Source organism: Monocercomonoides exilis (assembly GCF_001643675.1).
Source record: "Monocercomonoides exilis strain PA203 chromosome Unknown scaffold32-1190040, whole genome shotgun sequence".
NCBI lineage: Eukaryota > Preaxostyla > Oxymonadida > Polymastigidae > Monocercomonoides > Monocercomonoides exilis.
In genome coordinates, this window is record NW_027150577.1 from 857351 (window position 1) to 878583 (window position 21233).

The following is a 21233-nucleotide window of genomic DNA, read 5'->3' on the forward strand; positions in this document are numbered from 1 at the left end:
ACATCGTCTCTAACATAAATATTCAATTGAATAAAATGATGAAAAATCAAACAAGATTATTTACAACTTAAAGTTCAAAAGGAAAAAAGTAATGCTGTTATTTCTATGCGCGGATGGCTGATCCTTTATATTGCATCAGTAACTCCTTCTCCAGCTGATTCATCTGTACAAGCAGTTCTCTGTGAAGCGTGTCGTGAATGTCTCTCTCTGCCTCATTCCACTCCTCTTCCACCTGATCTACTGACACCCTCTTCCTCTGACTGTCCTCTTCAACATACCGCAACCGTGACTCAATCTGAGCAAGCAGCGCATTGTGCCTGCTCCACTGCTTCTGCATGCTCTGAGACACTTCCAATGCCTTCTTGTTGAGAATCACCTCCAATGTCTGTACTCTCTTCTCCGCTGCATCGCTCCATCCAGCAAGCCCTTCTTTCCCTTCCTCGCGCTGTCTGCTGGCCAAATCCTCTGAATCCTCAAACTTCTGCTGGATTGATGCACGTGCCTTTTTCAGCGCATCTGCTTCGTCCTTCAGCATCGCCGAAACAGTCCTCTCTGTTGCTTCTTCAATGATGCGAGAGGCAAGTTCTGGTTGTGTGGTGATTTCTGCCTCCGCCTCATCCATCTGTTTCTGCAATGCATCAATTTCGTGTTGCACCGTGAGTACTGTTGTACTTGGTATCTGTTGGAAGGCTGATGAGCTGGCAGACGTTTGAGATGAATGTTTGTCCGCTGTTTCGTCATCCTTCTTTGGCTCTTCTTTCTCCATATCAAATAGGTCTTTGCAAACATCGTTTGCATAAAGTTGCTTGACTCTGTCTCTGATCGATTGCAATGCAACAGCCTCATCCTCCAACGCTCTGCTGAGCTCTTCCTCTTCCTCGCCCGCTTTCGTTAGTGTGTTCTTTGATTCATCCACAACCGACTGGATCTTATCAATTTTTGCCTGTTCTTCGTCTGTTCTTCCTGTTGCCTGTTCCACCGTCCGTTCTTCAGCGTCTTTCCCGCTCTGTATCATCCTCGCCTTTGAAGCCTCCACTTGCTCGTTCACCTCATCCTTCATTGTTTTGATTGCTTCCTCAGCCTTCAAGTTTTCTGTGCGCTGCAGCTCTTCCATAACTTTCTCTGCCTCTTCAAACAGAAGCGACATGAGCTCTTCGTGCTGCAGACGTGCTGGTATCTTTGTGAAGAATCGTGTTGCATTCATTGGATTCAGCACCGCATCGTGAAGAGCATTTGATTCAATATTGCTGGATTTTGGCTGCTGCTCTTCTGATCCATACATCATATCCTCGCTGGGAGAGCTGGATGAAGATGGGAACATCAGATCGGTTGAGGATGAAGGTGCGAGTGTTATGTTTTCTCGTTCCATTTCTTTTGTTTCGTCTTCAGTTGAAGCAAATGGATCCATTTCGCGTGGAGCAGCATCCTCTGAATAGCCAGAACTGTGCTGCACTGAAGGTTCCGAAGAAGACAAAGAAGAAAGAAGATTCTCTTGTGACTGAGCTATCTTGGAGGAAGAAGACGATTTTTCTTGTCTCTTTTTTTGATATGTGTATCGTTGAGCCAATGAAAGGAATGGTGCAGGTGGCACAACATGTGGCTCAGCTGCAGGAAGAGAAGAAGGACGGATTGAAATGACAGACACACCATCTCTTTCTTCTTCAGCTGCAGAATCTTCTGACAAAGCATCAAAGTCATCGAGCTCTGAATCTACTTCATCTTCGTCCTCCACATCTTCGTCACTATCTTCTGCCATTTCAGTATGCTCCTCAACATCTTCCTCATGTTCTGCATCTCCACTTGTCGGAAACAGATCTTCGTTGTCTTCCACGCCTGTGTCTCTCATCTGACGCAGCGTCTTCTTCTTTCTCGCTGCTCGTCTTCTCTTCGCTCGCTCCTTCGGCGTCTCAAACAGCATCATCATTTCCTTGTTGGCTTCTTTGATCTCTTCCTGTGTGAGCGCTGCTGTCAGATATTTCTGGGTCATCTCGATTTCTTTCAGAAGGCGTTTCTCTTCTTTCTCGCCAAGCTCTGCTTTTTTAGTTGTTTCATTTCCTAATTTCTGTGACTCTTCCAGCATTTCTTTTCTCTTTTGTTCCTTTTGCAGCAATTCATCCAATCTTTTGTTTACTGTTTTCATCCTTTGAAGCATCAGCTTCAGCTCATCTTCCTTCTGATCCAATTTTCGGGTCAATGCGGAGTTAATCAGAGCTGATGCTGATGTTGCTGTTGCAGGTGCAGTTTTTTCTTTTCCTTCGGCTTGTCCTTCTTTGCTTCTTCCCAACCCTTTTTCAATAGTTTGTCTGTTCAACTCTTCCAGTTGCTTCTTTTGTTCCTTTGCCTTTTGCGATGATTCCTCGCCAAGCTCATTCTCCTTCTTCATCAGCTCTTCCACTCCATTTCGCACAGTCTCCATCTTCTCTCTAAGCACCGCAGCTCTTTCATCTTCTGCGGCATCCACTTTCTGTTGCGTTTCTGCCGCCTTTTCTAATTGATTTTCTCCTTTTCTCTTCATCCGCTCAACACCCCTTGACACATTCTCCTCCACTGCCTCTTCAACTGCGCTTTCTGCAATCGCTTTGACCTCCTCTGCCAGAGCATTGATCGTTGTAACTGCTTCTTCCTCCTCTGCCTTTTCTTTCTTTTCGTCTTCATGCATTTTCTCTTTTTCAATCGCCTCAATCTGCTCCAGCTGCTCCAAACGTCGTTTCTGAGTATTATCCGCTTTCTCCTTTGCGGCTGTGTACACTTCCTTCTCTCTGTTCTTCAGCTTCTCTTCGTTCTCCTTCATGAGTGTTCTGATCTGTGCAGCTAGCTCATTCACCAGCCTCATCTCCTCGTTGATCTTCTGATCCTGTTGCAGCGTCCCTTTCTTCAGCTCCTCGTTCACTGCATTCTGCATTCCCCACCGCTTCATCTCGAAGTCCCGCAGCAGATTCAGAGAGAGTCTTAATTGTTCCAATGACGACTCTGCTTCCTTGACTGTCTCCTTTGTCTGCAGTGAATCTTCTGTGCCATCTGCCTTCAGCTCCTTCATCTCCGCGCCTATCTCTTTCATGTCCTCCTCTGCCTGATCAAGCTCTTCTCTCAGTCGTTTCAGTTCAGATTTGATAAACGCTGTCTCTTCGTCGTCTTCTTCTCCCAGTGTCAGTCCTGTCACCGACACCAAATCATTCATGTCCTTCTCTGCCTGTGCTCCATCTGCAGACTGCAGCGTAAGCACCCACATGTCTGTGCGGGGAATTGTCGATTCATAGCCAACTCCGCCAAATAGCAGAATGTGATGCTCTGTCAGCGCAAACGCAATCTGCTCACATCGAGCGACGGGCATTGGATATTTCAGGATTTCTGTGCCGTCTGGCGCAAATGTGACTGTTTGTGCACCTGGTGCAAGACTCTTACCTGACCCTCCTTTCGCTCCTCGGCTTCCAGCCAGGCTTCTTGACGTGGTGCCACCCATGTTTCTACTTGTGCGTGAACGATAAAGCCGTGTCCAGATGCGTGTCGTGGTGTTGAACTCCCACAAATCGTCCTTTGCTGCTCCAACTGTGTAGCCACCGAAAATCAGCAGTCTGTCTCCGACGGCAAATGCTGAATGGCCTGAGCGCGGAGAAGGGCACGTGGCATCGCTTCCGCTGCGACGTGTGCGCGACGCAGCTGCGACTGAATGCAGACTTCGTGGAGAAAGATATTGAAAACCGCCTGACGAAGGATCGGATTGATCTTCCTCTGCTGCTTTTTCTTTCTTTGCTGGCTCTATCTTTGTCCAACAAAGTGTCAGTGGGTTCAGCTCCCACAAGTCGTTCAAATGCTGATCATCACCAAATCCTCCAAAAACGTAGATGGAAGAGCCAACAAGCGTCATTGAGTGGCCGGCACGGGGGCAAGGAACCTCTTCTGATCTGCTTGGAAGTGCAAGCCATTTCAACGATACGGTATCAAACATGTACAAATCATTGAAGAAGTGAGGCTTTCCTTCATCTCCTTTTTTAGTTGCAGTAGATTTGTGCATATCTGTTTGATTTTGACTGAAAGTTGTTCTATCTTCTGCATCATCAGCACCTGAGTACAAATCTTCTCCACCAAAAATTAACATTTTATTTCCAAACGATATTGCTGCATGACGTGTTCTTGGTGCGGGAAGCATCGCTGGAGATGAAGTGATTGGCACAATCGTCCACTTTTCATGTTCCAAATCAAATGCGTGAAGATCATTCATGCATGTCTCTCCATTATCTCCACCAAAAATAAGCATATCAGCACCTTGAATAACTGCAGAATGACCACATCTTTGTAGTGGGCTTATGGAATCCGGAACAACTCGATGCCACTTTGTCGTAGCTTTTTAAAATTTTAAAATTCAAAATAAACAAATGGTTATTTTAAAAATAAATAATAAATAAAACCTGTATGGAACAGCCATATATCATTCATTCTTGTTTTTTGATTTATGCCTCCGAACATTATCATTACAGGTCCGCATAGAGTGAAAGACTGACCAATTCTTGGAGTCGGTTTTTCTCCAACATATTTCACACGAATCCAATCAGGGTTTCCTAAAAATGTTAATTACAACAAAATAAAGTGTACAAAAAAGTTTGATGAAATAAAAAAATTAATTCATTTCATGAAAAACAAAACATTCACAAAATTAAATATTTGTCATAATTTTGAATAATATCAAATACCTTTTGATGTTACAATTTTTGCTATATCTACAATGTCAGAGCGCTTGTTTTGTTTTTTGATCGTGCCTGAAAGAGACGGTGACATTCAAACAATGAAATTGATGATAATATGAGATGAACAATGGGCTATAACCATAAATCATTTCATATAAAGAAAAGTTAGCTTTTTTGACTGATACAGCAATGCCACAGAAAAAAAAAGGATTGCCAACCGTGTCCGAAGTTCGTTTGAAGAGAAGGAAAATCATGGATCAACGGAATTTGACAAGTCAGAACATAAAACTTCGCCCGAGAAAACAACTTGAAATTTTTCACCATGCCGAAGATTTTGTAAAGCAGCATCGAGCAGTCGAGCGTTCAGTTGTTCATCGTCGAAAAGTGAAAAAGAATTTTGTTTCTTTGAAAAGAAAAAACGACAAATCTGTGAATGTTTACTTTGTAATGCTTTATCAAAGGTACTTTTTCTATTCACAAAATAATTTTATGGATGTTAAATAATTATTTGTTTTTAAATTGCTTTGTCACATTTTCTGTTCTGTCACTTTTTCAGGAGGGCAATAGCCATTGCAAAACATCAGAAAGCAATTCTGAAGGCTTTGAAATTGTCACGTCAAGGAGATTCTACCTTCGTTAAAAATACACCACAAAATAGAGTGATGCTTAAGAAAATTGAGCCATATGTCACATATGGAATACCAAAAATGAAGATGGTTCGCTCTTTAATCGAAAAGCATGGAATGACGTTGGAAGAAGATGTTCGTGTTCCGCTGAATGACAACTCAAAAATCGAAAAACATTTCATTGAAGTTGGAATTGATGATGGTTCAATTGTGTGCTTGGATGATTTGGTTCATGAAGTTGCTTCTGGAGGCCCTAACTTCGATAAGGTGATGGAATATCTGGAGCCATTTAAACTTACAAATCCAAGTGGATTCACAAAGAGTCTAACATTGTTCAAGGACGGAGGATTTAGAGGAGACAGAGGAAAAAATATTAATGAGTTTTTACAGCAATGCATTGGGTAAATATCTTTCTATTCAGAATTATCCTCATTTCAACGAATTTTTTTGAATTATTTTTCGTAACCACTTCATGAGATGCATTTCACAGGCCTCAAACAAAAAACATTTTTGGGGGATCATTTTGATTGAGAAATTTTTGTTCTTTTTTTTAATCTTTTAAAAAAGGTAATATTTTGAATCAGAATAAGCTGATGAAGTCGCATTCGATGCATTATTTCAGTTGATTTAGAATTTCAATGTTGAAAATAATTTAATTATTTTGAATTCCATATTTTTCGTCATCGATTTAAGTTTAAGTGAGTAAAACCAAACAGAAATTTGTTTTGTCAAATGAACAAAAATTTCACTTATTTAAAAAAGGAATTTTGAAAGATGTTTTTCTATTCTTTTCTTTTTTTTCATTATTGTTTTTGAACGAAAATCACTGATTCAAATCATCATTATCATTCCATCTAACTCGTTCAGTTTTTGTTGTATTTTAAAATTGATTTCTTTAAAAAAAAGGTTTTTTTCAATTTGTTTTCTAAAAAATTTTTATCTCATTTTATTTTACTTATTTGAAAGGAAAATAAGAATGCAATTGCATTTTGATAATAGCATAAATTCTTTGACAAAGCATTCAAAATTGTTGAAGCATTAAAATTGAAAAAAAAAAGTACCAGTAAGTCATGCTCAAAATCTAAAATCTAAGAAAAGCAAAAATGAGATGCAATCCTTCTTTCTAACACATAAAAACTCGCTCATTCTGCTGCTTTTTTCACACGTTTCCCAATCACATAATAACGTGTTGTTGCAACAATGTCCAGGTCAATCCACACGCCAAGTTTCTTCTGTTCAATAAGCTGTTTCCATAATGTAGCATCTGTGTCTTTCAATCCCTTTGCGCCTTCTTCGTCGTCGTTACCCACAATAATTCTTCCCTTCTTTGACTTCTTCACCTCCACTTCCTCTCCTTTTTCATCCTCTTTCTTTTCCTCTTCAGGTGACTGCCCAGGCTCTGATTCTAACTTTCTCTGCTTTTCTTCTTCGCGCTCTTCGTGTGTCAGCATACGAGCTCTTTGTGAAGACTTCTCAAGAGAAGAGAATGAAGAAAGCACCTTCTTTGTTTCTTTCTCGGAACCATCTTCTTCTTTTGCTTCACCTTTCTCTTTATCTTTTGTGGTATCCTTTGAATCTTCAACTGCTAAAGCCTCAGCAAGCATCTTCTCTTCCTCCTCTTCATTTGCAGCAATGATCACTTTGATGTAATTCCTCAGATGGCCAATCAGCCACATTCCGTCTTCAGACACATCGATAAACAAAGCAGACTCATTCTTCTTCCCTTTGAGCGGGGCAAGTGGGTCTCTCCCTTTCATCAGCAGCGTCAGCTTCCGAGACCTCTGCTTCACCACGTCTGTCGGCACACGCTGCATGTCAAATGCTGGCGTCCCTTTGCGTGGGTACATTTGTGTGATGTTCATGAACGGAAACTCGCATTCTCTTACCAAATCCAGCGTCTTCTCAAAGTCCTCGTCGCTTTCTTCGGGATGTCCGCAAATGATGTCTGTGAGGATGGTGATGGTTGGATCTTCTCTGCGCAAAGTCTTCACCACAGTTCGAAACTGCTCGACGGTGTACGGACGCCGCATTGAGCGCAGAGTGGCATCAGACCCGCACTGGACAGGGATGTGGGCAAACTTGTATACGTTTGGCTGCTTCATGAGCGATACAAAGCCGTCGAGATCGCGATAAAAGTGATTAGGATTGGTCTGGCCAATTCGAATCATTACATCTGACGGCACACGCTTGCACATCTCAGAAACAAGACGGGGGAGGGTCCATTTTTCTTTGAATTGCGAAGAAGAGGAAGATGAGGGAGAAGATGAGCATGAAGATGAAGATGAAGCAGAACTATCAGATGGAGCAGAAGAAGACGATAGGAAAGCGTCTTTGTCTGAGTCCGCTTCTTTATCATTCTCATCGGAAGCGTTCCCAAGAAGCCTGTTTAAGTCTGTCCCATATGCACCAACATCTTCTCCTGTGAGCCATATCTCTTTGACGCCTTCTTTGGTTACTTTTTCCACATAATTGATGAGATCTTGAGGAGGATAGCTCAATGAGGAGGGAAAAAAAAGAAAGAAAGAAAGAAAGATATTGGGAAAGAAGAGAATATTAATGCTACATATGCAATAATAACATTGTGGCAATACCTTTGGTGCTTTCCTCTTGCAAATCTTGTTTTACAGAAAGCGCATGCACCATCACATCCAACAGAAACACATACTATTTCCAGAAGCGGATTTCTTCTTTTTTTAGGAAGAGAAAGAGGTGGTAATGTTTTTGGATCAGGATTAATTGGCGGAACAGTAAAAGATGGTATGATCGTGTTTGGATCATCTTTTACATGATCAAATTTATCTTTAAATTTTTAATTTTAACATTTGAATAAGTTTAGGAAAAGCATAAAATAAAGCCTAATCTTGAAAGGAAAAATAAAATGTTAAGCACAAACCTGGATGATATCCTTTATGGCCAATTTTCCTCCTTTCTGCTTTTGAGAGAGGCTTTGCTACAGTTGGCACAAGCCTCATCACTTTTCCTTCTTGAAGTGCTTGAACAACTTCAACAATTCGAGCAAGTTCCCTCACGCCAATAAGTGAAACTTCGTTTGGAATTTTTGGATTGTTGGGATCTGCTTGAGACACACAGCCTGCACCAACCGTCATTTTTTTGAGTCGAGAAGCTCGAATAAGGGAATTCAAATAAGAATCTTCACTTGGATTTTTTACTGTGCATCCATAAATAACTACAATTGAAGCTTCCTCCATAGTTGGAACGAAATGATACCCTGCTTCTTGCAGTAATCCAGCGATATATTCGCCATCACTGTTTGCATGAGAACATCCAAAAACTTTGACAAAAACAGAAGGAAACTCAGTTTTTTCATTTAGAGATTGCTTGGGGAGAATTGCTGTGCTTGAAATTTGAGAAGCTTTCGTTTCAATTGAAGAAGAAACTTGTAAATCTTCAATATCTTCATTATTGTGACTCATTCTGAAATATAATCCAAAGAAAATGCATTTATCGAGAAAAAAATGTAATTTTCAAGTGTGTATGTATTAAACGAAAGCATTAACTTCAAACTTTAGAAGAAAAAATTCCAATACCTTTTTTATCACTAATTTTTTATATTATGGTTGTATTTCCTTTTTTTCTGGACAATTTCTTTTGATATCATTTTGACAAAGAAAAACGATGGAGAAAATTATTATTATTATTTCGACAATGTATGTTGTGCAAATTTTGCTAACTTCATGAGATTTGTGAAACAATTCTTTCAAATTTTTTATATTTTTCTATTAATATGGCTGATCCTTTTTGAAAGCATGCTTTCGTTCGAGTTTTTATCAAAATTTCAATCTCAGTGGGATTTTGAAAAATTGAACTCAACTGATAATACACGTAGTTTAAGATGTTGTTATTACAGAAACAAAAATTTTACAATAATTCCATTGAGATTGAAATTATTATCGAAACTCGAACATAAGGATGATTTCAAAAAGGATCAGCCATATCTTTAAAATTTCAATTTGGACAAAACAATAATTGGTTCTTTTTCAATTGTTGATGATGAATAAAATAATAGTGAGATACGAGAGATCATTTTTGAAATTATAATTCTTTATTCAATAATTTTGCACTGAAAATTTTCCTTTGAATATAAATAAACAAATGCTTTAAAGATCTCATGTTTTTCAAACGCATCTTTGTCTTTGTTTCAACAAAAACAAAGGTTGCTGAGACAATTGTTATGTATTTAGTGTTTGAATACAAAATTTCTTGCAAAAGATAAACAACATCTTTTTTAAAAATTACTTTCCAATAAAATTTATAATATCATAAATAATAACCCATTGAAAATAATTTTTAAACTGTTTGATTTATTTATTCCTTAAAAATGTGAAATAATATTTCTAAAATATTTTTATCTTTAAAAAAACAGTTCATTTCAACGTATTGTTAACAAATTGGAGGTATTGAGAGGACATCGGATCTGATAATCAATCTGATAAACATACATGTGTCATAGCAAAAATTTTTAACCAAATTGAAACCAGAATGCCTGATCTTTTGTTTTAAAAACTAGATTCATAAAAAATCTAATTATGATTGCACAAAGTTTTGTGATATCTGTATTTCACATTAATTCATCCCTCTTATCTTTGAACATACTTTTCATTTTCAAAATTCATCATTCATTTTATCCTTTCTCTTTTCCTTTTGACCTCTTAACATCCACTGCAATTTTTCCTCACCAAAGTTATAGACAAACAAAACGACATTGAAATACAGTCGAAACCGGATATTATCACATCGGTTTTTGCACAACTTTTTGTGACTATTTCCAGTTGTGATTATACACGATGATGCTTTACACTGAAAAAATTTAAATTAATTTTATGAATAATTATTTTGGGTCGATTTTTAAATTTTTGGAAATTCTACACAAATACACTTTTTTCACTTGCTTGAACAATTTTGATCACAAATACACATTATTTTGACTTATTTGAACACATTTATGAAAAAGCGAAAAATTGTAATTTTTGATCAAAAAATTGATTTTTCATTGAAAAAATCACCCATAATATTAAAAAATGTGATTATATGGGGGGAAATATGGACTTTCAAGCTTTTAATGCACAAAGCATGAAAAAATTGTTTCACTTATAACGTTATTCAACTTTATCAGATTTCAAAATAAATTTGATTCTCTTTATTGAAAACAAACATCATTGATGTTATCGCAAAATGTTTTGTGACCTCACATGTATTTCTAAAAATAAACTCACTTATTTCACATTTTTTAATTACAAAAAGTCATCAAAAAGTGCATAATTTTTCAATAAAAATGCCTGAAGCCAAATATTTTGTCCCATATATTTTTCAACCCTGTGATTTTATGCGATGAAAAATGAATGAAAAAATTGACAAAAATGTCGGTGCATGGAAAAATGTAACTATAAACGAATGTGATTATATTCGACGTGATTATATCCGGTTTAGACTGTACATCTTTCATTCTGAAAATATCTTCATCTATGACTTCATCACAATCCGATCGCTTTGATATAACACGGAGTGAATGCAAAAACAATCTCATTATTTCACTTTGATATTTCAGAATTCGGGAATTTGCAAATCATAAGATAAGATAATCTAAAATCAAATCCAGTTTGGTGAAGAACAAGAAAAGAATGATGGATTTGATGATGAAAGTTTCAATCAGTGCTTCACGCATATGAATGAGATGGAAGCTGTTTCAAAATCATACTGAAAGCCAATTTCGGGAATTTGTTTGAGACAACAAGTCAAAATGTTGTAATTTTTTGAAAGGTTTCGATGAGTTTTTCGTATTTGATGAAGTGTCTAATCAAGGAGAATGGTTGATAATGACAAAGAATTGAAAACAAAAGAAATGGAAGTCATCAATGAAAAAGACAATTTTATGTCGTAATATTTTTTGAAAAGTTCCTTTTGTTTAATTTTCAAACAGAATAAAAATTACATGTCTAAATTTTTTTGAAAAGTTCTTTTTGTTTAATTTTCAAATAGAATAAATATTTCTTATTTCGATCAAATTTCTGTTTCCACTAACCATATTTTGCTGTAATAAAAACAAAATCTTGACAATGTTTTTATTTCCATTTGAGTGAAGTTTCGTTCGTTGGAACATAAATTTGATCGAAATTTGAAATTTTTTCTTTATTTGAAAATTAAACAAATGGAACTTTTCAAAAAAATATTGACTTATGGAGAAGAAATAGGAGAAAATGAGATCAGCAAAACATCAAAGAATAGAAAGGATAGAATAGAAATGAGAAAAGAAGACAATAGAGAATGAGTTTTCACGCAAAATAAAAAAGGTTGTTGAAATTGGTATTTGAAAAAAAAATGAAAAATTGTAAAAAGTATTTTAGACAAAGCAGGAAAAATTTTAAAAATTCGAAGCAACGTCGATTTTTTGGTTTGACAATTTGCTTCAAGAAACTCTTTCATTTTTTTCTTCAGAAGTGTTTTCCAATATTTATTTAGAATAATGAAACAAAAATAATAAAACATTTCACATATAAGGAAAATATTTCACTTCAGGCACTTTCATAGAAAAATTTTGCACTTTTCATCGAATTTTTACGATCAAAAAACACACTAAAAATGAGTCCATTTTTTTTACATTCGTAAAATGTCACAAAACATTTTGTTATTTCATCAATGAAACCTTCTAATGGATTTAAAAATCAAATTAATTTTTAAATCTGAGAAAGAAAAAATTAAGTTAAGAGTGAAGCAATTTTACATTGCCTTGTAAAAAAAAATGCTTAAAAGTTCGTATTTTCGTCCAAATAATAAATAAATGTGACAAGCAATCTTTTTGTTCTTTTTTTAAATTTATTATATTTTTTTCTTAATTTATTTATTTTTTTTATCTATGGATTCTGCAGTGACAGAACTGATGGCAGTTGACTCAATTGACAATTTTTGATTTAAAAATGCAAACAAGTCAGAACGATCAATTTCCCATTGTTGTATTCCAAATAATTATTTATTTTTTATTTTTTATTCTAAAAATTTTGGTTTTTTTTTACAATAATTTATTTTTGTTATAGTATTAATTTATTCATTTTTGTTTATATTTTGTTTCTGCAATTCCGTCAATTCTTCAACGTTTTTTTCTATAAATCCTTCAGTTACACATGCTTTATTCAATGAAAGAAATGACGTAACAGATCTAACTTGAACAACATTAATCTTTTGGGATATAACATTTAAACATTTATCAAAAATTATTTCTTTCTTTGATCAAATGTTTCTGATCCAATAAATGTAATTAATAAATCTAATTTTTCATCTACAAACCATTTGTAACATCAAGCTAACAAAGTTGATTTTGTTTTTTTATTTTGAAGGATATATTTCCTTAACTTGTATAATGTTATTGTTGTTTTGTGTTTGTTGTTTTTATGGAGTTGTTGGGTGTTATGAGATAAACAATTGTTTTTTGAGAGATTTTGGTGATGAAAAGAAATCAGAAAGTTTAACCACTTTCACAAAACCACAAATAGCTGATGCACACATTCTGTTCCACAATGCTTCTTCTGCGATGATTCATGTTGATTTTTGGACTGTTCATTCGGAAGATCATGTGTTTGTTGTTGATGAAAAGTCCAAAACGAAGTTGGTCGATATCCGCTTTTGCATGAAGCATTCTTGTCCACAGCACACCCTTTTCTTGTCGAATGGCTTTGTTTGGGCATCGAATCTGAGTTTCGTTTCATTTGATTGCAGATGCTCAATTCCATCGATTGTCTCCTCTGCTCCAGGATTTGAGAGCCAAAATGAAGGGAAAACTGTCTTGGAATGCAGTGCAATCAGTTTGCATGTGATTTCAACAACATGCCCCTTTGTGAATGATTGTGGCACTTCATTTGTGTCTTTGGAGGATTGCCACTTTTTCAATGTCACACAACAGAAAAGAGTGAAAACCGTCTCCTTGTCGAATACAAAAGCGATTGTTGACAGCTGTGATTTTTCGGATATGACAACACCATATTATGGATGCATTGTCAGTGGATTGCTTTCTACAGGAGGTTTTGCAGTGTTCAACACATCTTTTCGAAAATGCAGTTACAGCAAAACTGTTGTCAATACAGTTACAACAAATGGAACAGAACCTGTGTTTTTCTCCGACACTTATTTCAGTTGCAAATCTGAAAATCATGGAGGTGCCATTTATCATCGTATTAACTATCCAATGACAATTGAGAGATGCATGTTCTTTGAATGCAATTCTTCTCAAAGTGGAGGAGCCATAGGAACCGACAATGCACCAGCGCTGAGTGCATTAATCATCAACAATACAATTGGAGAAAAATGTTTTGCTGCTCTTTTTGGTGCATTCATGATGAGTGATTATCAGAAAAACATGCAAATGCGAAATACAAACATTTCTGATTCTTATGGAAATAATTGCGGGGGCGTATATCTGAATAGGTATCCTGGAAACATATTAATTGTTCGCTGTTATTTCAATAATTGTTCTGATGAAGGAGATAGAATACTTTTGAGTTCAGGAGGCATTTTGATTGGAGATGGGCACAACGTGTCAATTAGTGATTGCAGTCTAACAAAATGCTCTGGTCTAACAGCAGGAGGCATTTGCTTTTGGGGAGATAAAGATTGGGGTGGTGATTATACAGGGGTTGTGATGTTTTGCTTCTTTGAAGAAAACTCAGCCAGAAATGGAGGAAAAGATGTTTCAGTAATGGGGAAGTGGGTTGAGAATGCAGACCAGTCAATGTTGATTGAATGCCGATCAAAAACACTGGGATCGAATCGAGTGATGCATGGTGAAAGTGATGTGAGTGAGTGGATTCCATATTATTATTCTGGAGCGTTGTTCGTGAACAGCGAGACTGGAGATGACAACGAGGCTTGCGGAAAGAATGAAAGGAAGTGCAGGACAGTGGGCTATATCCCTGTGTTGGTTGATCCGCAAAAAGCAGAAAGCACAAGAGTGGTGATTGAGTCACCGAGGATTGTCGAGCATGGCTGCAATGTGGCAAACAAGAAAATAGAAATTGTTGGGAGCACAGGTGGAGAGCTGACAATAACAACTGCTCTCGCATCGACTTCACTATTTTCAGTTGTGGATGGGCATTTGAGCACAAGCTCGATTCAGATCATTCATGATGCAGCACAATCGACTGCAGATTCATTGGTGTTTCTTTTGGAAGGATCAGGGTCACTCCATGTGGATGGTTGCACCCTCACGTCAGGGAGCGGACACTCTGAGTCAAATGCATTCTCCAGCTCGATGATAATGCTGAAAGGAGGCGAGGCCACAGTCGAAAACACTCACATCACATCCTTCTGGCTGCTGGATGCATCGTGTATTTTGCTTTGTGGATCGTGCTCATTGAGAGTTTCGAACTGCACACTGGAGAATATTGTCCGAAACGGAGGAGAAGGTGGAGGTATTTCAGCAACCATTGAATCTGGTTGTGAGCTTGAAATATGTGAATGTGCATTTGACAATTGCACAGCAAAAGAAGGAAATGGAGGAGGAGTGAAAGTTGTTCTGGAAAGAGGAGGAAGCCTTGTTATTGGTGAATCGACAAACGCCACATCCCTTTCTGTGTGTTCTGCACAAAGAGCCAATGGAAAAGGAGGATTTGGAGGTGGGCTGTGCATCTCCAGCATAGCCGAAGATGTGTCGCTCAGTCTGATCAACCTCGGATTTGCAGACAACAGTGGATCAGTGGGAAGGGATGTTTATGCTTCATTGAAGGATCTCAGGACAAAAGTGAACAATGTGACATTTTCATGGGCATTTTTCATCGAGTCGGAAAAACGGGAGAACTCGCTGTGTGGAGTTGATGGAAACTTTTTCGAAAACGATGTGGATCTCTTCATCTTCATCACAGGGCTTCAATCAACAACAATCGGCACAAGTGGCAGTGAAGGCGAAAACGCCATATACTGTGGAAATGATGTTCCCTGCAAAACACTGGATTATTCCATTCAGCAAGCTGCGGGTATTGGAGAGTTGACAATCACGATCCATTTGTCAACCACACTGTCTTCGGAGACTGTTCTGAACTCTCACACAATAAAGTCAGGCAGCGACTCAGAATGCAATCTTGTTGTTAACTCATCACTTGAAGGGCAGACAGGAAAAGTGATCTCGACAACAGGAGTGCTGAAGTTGAACAAGATTGCGTTTTCGATTCCTTCATCGTTTGTCCATTCACAGAACACGCTGATTCATTCGCATTCAACAGCAAGCGAACTCACAGTCAATGGCTGCCAATTTGTGAACCAAACATCAGCTCCCATCTCGTATGTGCTGTTTGATGTTTCTGAAGGAAAACTCAGAATGGAAGACATCACACTTTCATCGATATCCTTTTCGGGAAAGGTGTTTGCAATTACCCCGTCTGTTGATGCTGAGATCATCTCACTCAATGTGAGCAATTCAGAATTGGGCACAAATCCCTTGTTATCTGTTGATGGATCTGCGCAACCTCAGAATTCCCCATCAGCTCGCAACAGTGACCTCACACCGTCTTTGACTTTCAAAACATGCACATTCGGAGAAATAGCTGTTTGTGAAGCAGATTGCTCGGGGGTCATCTCGACTGGTGCCTCCATTCCCTTGTTGTTTGATGGATGCACATTTGAGAGCATTTCATCACCAACAAGTGTTGAAGGAGGAGCAATGAGGATCTCGGTTGAAGAGTCTGGGAGCTTTTCAATCAATGGAACGAGCGTGAGCCAAAAGTGCAGCTGCGAAAACAGAAGGGTTGGGAAGGGAGGCTTTCTTTGGATGCATTTCCCTGAAAGCCATGGAGACTTTGCTCTGGGGATGATGAGCCTGAAAGAGAACAGCGCATTCACTGGCCGTGATGTGTTTGTCACCTGCAAGGACTTGCTTGAGATTGTTGATCCGTCATCCTTTTCGTTCGCTGCGGCAGTTGCCGAGTCTGAAAGAAACAATTCTCTGGTGGGCACTGATTCATCTTGGTTTCATTCCCAGGATGAAGATCTGTTTGATTTGGTTCTGGGATATCGAAGCCGAGTCATTTATGTGAACTCGACAAAAGGGATGAACCACATTGGATGTGGGAAACTCTCGTTCCAGTGCACAAGCGTTGACTATGGGATCACACGAGTGGCAGATGGCGAAGAAAGAAGGATTGAGATTGGCGAGACAGGAAATGTGGGAGATGAATTCGATCTTGTTCACCTCCTGATTGAGTCAAACAGCGAAGAAACAGCTGTTCTTTCTGTGAGTGGTGCCATCCCCAAAACGAGAGATTGCATTGTTGAGGTTGGAGATGGGGTTGTGAAAGATGTGGCATTCTCACTTCCAGGTGCCTTTGTGAATGGGCACAGCACCTTGTTTGCATTGCCATTTCCCACATCTGTGCTGACTCTCGAGGCATGCTCCCTCGCCAGTTCTTCATCAACCACAATCTCATTCAATCTTGTTCTTGTCAATGGTGGGGATCTTGCTCTGAAGAACTGCAAAATAGAAAACATTGCATCAGCTGTTTCGCTTGTGGAAGTGCTCTATCAAGAGCATCCAAGCAACGAGGATGCGAAGGGACACAGCATTGTGTTTGATTCATGCTCATTTCTTTCGACAACAGAAACAGGGAACACAGCAAGCACAGCAAAAATTGATTCCTCAGACAGTGATGTGTCTGTGACAGTTAAGAATTCGACATTTTTGAAGTGCTGCGCAGACTCGAGCAGTTGTGGCGGGGCATTGTTTGTTGGATTGGGCAAAGGCATCTCACTGGAGGTGAACGATTCGAGCATGAGCCTGTGTGAGACAGCAGTCGGGAAAGGAGGAGGGATGTATCTGAACGGGGCAGATGCAAAGCATTCGCTCCTGCCATTCGTGATTTCGAGTGTGACATTCTCGAGCAACAACGCTATTGTCGGGCGCGACATATTCATCCAGTGCGACAACTTGTCCACTCAGATCAGCGAGCGCCACTTCCTTCTGGATTTCAGAGAGCCCCCATTCAACAGACACAACTCGATATGGGGCATGGATGCAGCACTTCCATCACACGATGTTGACATCATCCCCATGGTTGTGATGTATCAGAGCGAGCTGATATTTGTGAGTGGAATTGCTTCTGGCGCTGCTGATGCAAAGTCATGTGGAAGTGTGTTCTCGCCATGCCGTTCGCTGTCATATGGGGTGCTGCATGTGATCCCTTCGATCTACAGTCAAGTGATTGCAGAATCCGAGACAGCAGTCTCTGAAGAAGTGGTGTTCCGAGATGTGGCTGTGAAGAGCTCTTCATTGAACAGCCACTGCCGTGTGCTGCTGGGAGGCACAACAGCAAGTGAAACGAAGTATTCGGGATTAATGGGGTGTACGGGGAGTGTATCTTTCGAGAAGATGGATTTTCTCTTTTCTGAGGAATATGCCTCGTCGCATGTGTCTGTGTTCAACATCCAGAATGGAGCCACCTCAATCATCTCATGCACATTCACAGGAAGTTCAGAAGCGATGGTGCTCAGCCAGACCCTTTTTGTTGTTTCAGCAGGGCTGTTGGATGTGCAAAAAGTGGTGTTTGACTCGCTCAACATCCACAGCGATATTCTTCTCCTGAGTCCATCAGCAAGCACTTACATCAGTCAGATCCAGGTCAAGGCGGTTGTTTCAGATTCTTCATTGGTTGTGGCAAATCAGGCAAGTGCAACGATGATTGATGTGGAAATCGACAATTCGTCATGGGGGAAAGGAATGATCACAGCCTCTTCATCGAATGTTTCTGTTTCGTCGTTGACTTGCTCATCTGTGGAGGCTGAAACAGTTATTGCTTCAGCTCATTCGAGCTTGTCGATTGAAAAGATAAAACTCATCAAATCAACAATCAAAAAGCATGCCATTCTGGTGGAGTCATTGCATGGGCAGGTGATTGTCAAGGAATTGTTTGTTGAAAACATCAAACTCTGCAGCGGATGTGTTGTGTGTTGCACTTCTCAGCAGAATGATTTGACAGAACGAAACGATGGATTGTGCAGCATAATGCAGGCATCGTTCAGCAACATCACATGTGCATCAAGGGTTGAATCAAAAGCAGCAAGTGTTTTTGACTGCTTTTTGAGCAGATATCCGATCCATCTGCAAAACTGCTCAGCTGTGAATTGCACTTCTCAGCCAATGAAGGGAGCAATCGCCTCCTTCAACTGCTGTTCAAATGCTTCTTTCGATTTGTGTGTGTTTGATGGAAGTTCGTCAGCCAAAGATGAAGGCTGGAAAAGAAACGAAGGAATGAATGAGGTGTGCATGTGGAATGAATCGATTGTGGGTCTGGTGAACTCGAGTGCTTTCATGAAAGACACAACAATCGAAAACTCTCCGTTTGGTGGATTGTCGATTTCTGGTGGGAAAGCAGACATTGAGAAAGGAGATTTTGCGAACAATAACCCGCAGATCGAAAAATACCCATCAGCCAGAAGAAATGTCTTCTGTTCTGATTCCGGAGCATTGGTTGTTTCGAGCCTGAAAGGGGGAGATGGAACAAAGGAGAACTCATCATTGTGGATGTTGAGCGAAGGGTGCAATGCTTCGGGGATTGTGGCTGACCGGTTGTCATCCTTCTTTATTCCTTCATTGGATTCTGTCGCCTTTGTGAAAGCAGGAAATGAAGCTGTTCTGACGTTTGTTGGAAGGCTGTTGCTTCCTTGCAACATCTCGGTCAGCCTCACATTTGCGAGAGGGGTCGAGCAGGAAGTCGAAAAATACCAGATAGACAGCGATGATGGATATGTTGGAGAAGAGGAAGTGAGGGCTTCAATCCCTTTGTCTCGATTTGAAAATGCAAGTGATGAAACTGAGATATCTGTGGAAATCTTATTTGGGAATGTTGATTCTCCTTCATCAACAAAATCATTCATTCTGAAGAACAAGACTGAGCCTGATCCAAAAGGAGATGAAAGGATTGTTGAAGGAGGATACAAAGAAGGAAAATCTTATTGGTTGTTGATTGTTATAATCATGGGCGTTATTTTATTAATAGTGCTTATTGTATCAATAATTGTGACGATTCGATGGAGGAAGGTTAAAAGAAGGACAGAAGAGTTGGAAGTGATTGTGAATGACACAGTGAAAAAGGATCCAAAGCTTATTGAGATGGTGACAATGGAGATGTCGCCTGAGGAGCAGTGGAGGAGAGCAGAGAGAGAGGCAGAGAAGAAGAACGATGAGAGGATTAAGAAGAGGGTGTATGAGAAAAGCTTGGGACACTCGGAATCATCTGAACATCTTCTATCTGAGAGTGGATCGACTGAATATATTCTTGGAAATGACTCTGATAAGATTCCTCAATGGATGCTGGAGAAGGTTGAAGAAGAAGAGACAAGAAAGCAGACTCCATCACCATCCATCTCATCCACTTCAACCACATCAACAACTGATTCAGATTCAACATTTGTTCGAGGAGAAGATCTATGCCCAACCACCTCGTCCATGTCAAATCTGGTGGATGCAATGGCCTGTTCATCGCCTCATGAAAAACTGATTGTGGACTTGAGGGATTCGTTGTTTATGCTGCTTCACGGGAGGAACGAGAAGAAGGAGATGGTGATTGGGAATCTGCAGGAGAGGGAGATGACTGGCGCTCAGATCCTGTTCTGGGTGGCGAATCTCGCACTCCACTCGTTTGAGGATGGGGAAGAAGGTCTTTCCTCTCTGGCCAATCTGAGTCCTCATATCGTGCTGTTCTCAGAACATATGGTGATCTGCATTGTGATGCATTCAGACTTCTCTTCTGATGATGATTCAGATTCTTCTTCCATCTCTTCAACAACAGTTGTCACATCTAAAAGCGATGATGAAGATGAAGATTCACTTCCTTCATCTGCCTTTGAGGATGAAGATGATTTCAAAAAAGAGTGCCTGAGATGGAAGGCTCCTGAGCTGCTGATGAACAAGAAGATGGGAGCAACAAAAGAGTCAGTGGCATTTTCGATCGGGATGATGCTGTGGGAGTGCTTGACGCTGAAGATTCCGTTTGGAGAGTATGAAGCCGAAGTTGCTGGGCAGAAGATCATGAATGGGGAAAGGCCAAACATGGAGAATACGCATGCAGAATCGATGTTGATGGATGTTGCAAAAAGAGCAACATCGATGAATTGGCAGGAGAGGTTCACGCTTGGAGAGCTGAAGCGCGAGTTTATTCAGCGGTTTCCGGCAGGGGCTGTAATAATCACAATGTCAGATGCAATTGACATGGAAAGGAACAGGGACAGCAGCGGCAGTAACAGCTACAGCGACAGCGACAGCAGAGGAGGAAGCTTGGAGGAAGCAGATTCGTTGCTTGGAGGCAGTGCGCTCTGCTCCGAAAAGTGAAAAGGTTGCTTGGAGTTTTTGATGGCTGAATGGCTTAGACATTTATTCAAAGCGCTGCAAACGGAAGAAAATAATGAAGGCTTGGGGCATGCGAAAGAAAGTCTGTTTCTGAGTTGCTGCCATGAACCTTGCAGCACGAATCCGGATTGCCGATCTGAGCTTTTGAGTAAATTTGCTCCTGGAATCAGCTTGCTTTTATACAAAATGCTTTTGCTGTGCGCACGGATGCTAGCCATTCATATTTTTTGTTGGTGCTTATCATAAAAGGTGTTCAAATTCATCCGTTTATATAATTTTTGTTTTGCCTTGCAGCCAAAGGTCTCGTTTGCGTTTATTTGAAAATGCTTTTGTTTTTGAATGAAGATTTGCACGCAATGACTTTGTAACCTCGTTGACGCTCCTCCCTTCCATTTCACCCTCTTTTCATTTCACAACCAGTTTTATTCATTTGAATTTGCCAAATTTTTAGACTCCGCAATATTGGCAGCAACAGCGCAGAGTCGTTCAGATCAACAAAGCAGACCTTGCAAAGCGGAACGTGAATAACAGAGAAAACAAGGATTCAACAACAGAATGAGTTAAAGAGTCGTAGCTACGTGATGTCGC

At 39.5% G+C, this 21233-nt stretch overlaps 4 protein-coding genes across 4 annotated transcripts; 2 read left to right on the forward strand and 2 right to left on the reverse strand.

The window, feature by feature from the left end:
- Nucleotides 1-103: 103 nt before the first annotated feature.
- Nucleotides 104-4773, reverse strand: MONOS_7886 (putative Galactose oxidase, central domain; the record flags this gene model as incomplete). Its single annotated transcript, XM_067878247.1, has 3 exons — nucleotides 104-4341; nucleotides 4407-4556; nucleotides 4689-4773. The coding sequence occupies 3 exons, from the start codon at nucleotides 4771-4773 to the stop codon at nucleotides 104-106; spliced, it is 4473 nt and encodes a 1490-aa protein (XP_067724727.1).
- Nucleotides 4774-4871: 98 nt separating this feature from the next.
- Nucleotides 4872-5826, forward strand: MONOS_7885 (putative 60S ribosomal protein L7; the record flags this gene model as incomplete). The annotated part of the gene is made up of 2 exons (XM_067878246.1): nucleotides 4872-5143; nucleotides 5239-5826. 2 exons carry the CDS (start codon nucleotides 4872-4874, stop codon nucleotides 5711-5713), a joined length of 747 nt encoding a protein of 248 aa, XP_067724728.1. The 3' UTR covers nucleotides 5714-5826.
- Nucleotides 5827-6235: 409 nt separating this feature from the next.
- MONOS_7884 (putative CDK5 activator-binding protein) lies at nucleotides 6236-8745 on the reverse strand. Its single transcript, XM_067878245.1, has 3 exons — nucleotides 8202-8745; nucleotides 7900-8107; nucleotides 6236-7801 (listed from the first exon to the last, which is right to left on the reverse strand). Exons 1-3 carry the CDS (start codon nucleotides 8740-8742, stop codon nucleotides 6451-6453), a joined length of 2100 nt encoding a protein of 699 aa, XP_067724729.1. The 5' UTR covers nucleotides 8743-8745; the 3' UTR covers nucleotides 6236-6450.
- Nucleotides 8746-12680: 3935 nt separating this feature from the next.
- MONOS_7883fu14904fu16385 (uncharacterized protein) lies at nucleotides 12681-20627 on the forward strand (the record flags this gene model as incomplete). Its single annotated transcript, XM_067878244.1, has 1 exon — nucleotides 12681-20627. The coding sequence occupies one exon, from the start codon at nucleotides 12681-12683 to the stop codon at nucleotides 20625-20627; it is 7947 nt and encodes a 2648-aa protein (XP_067724730.1).
- Between the last annotated feature and the right edge of the window lie 606 nt (nucleotides 20628-21233).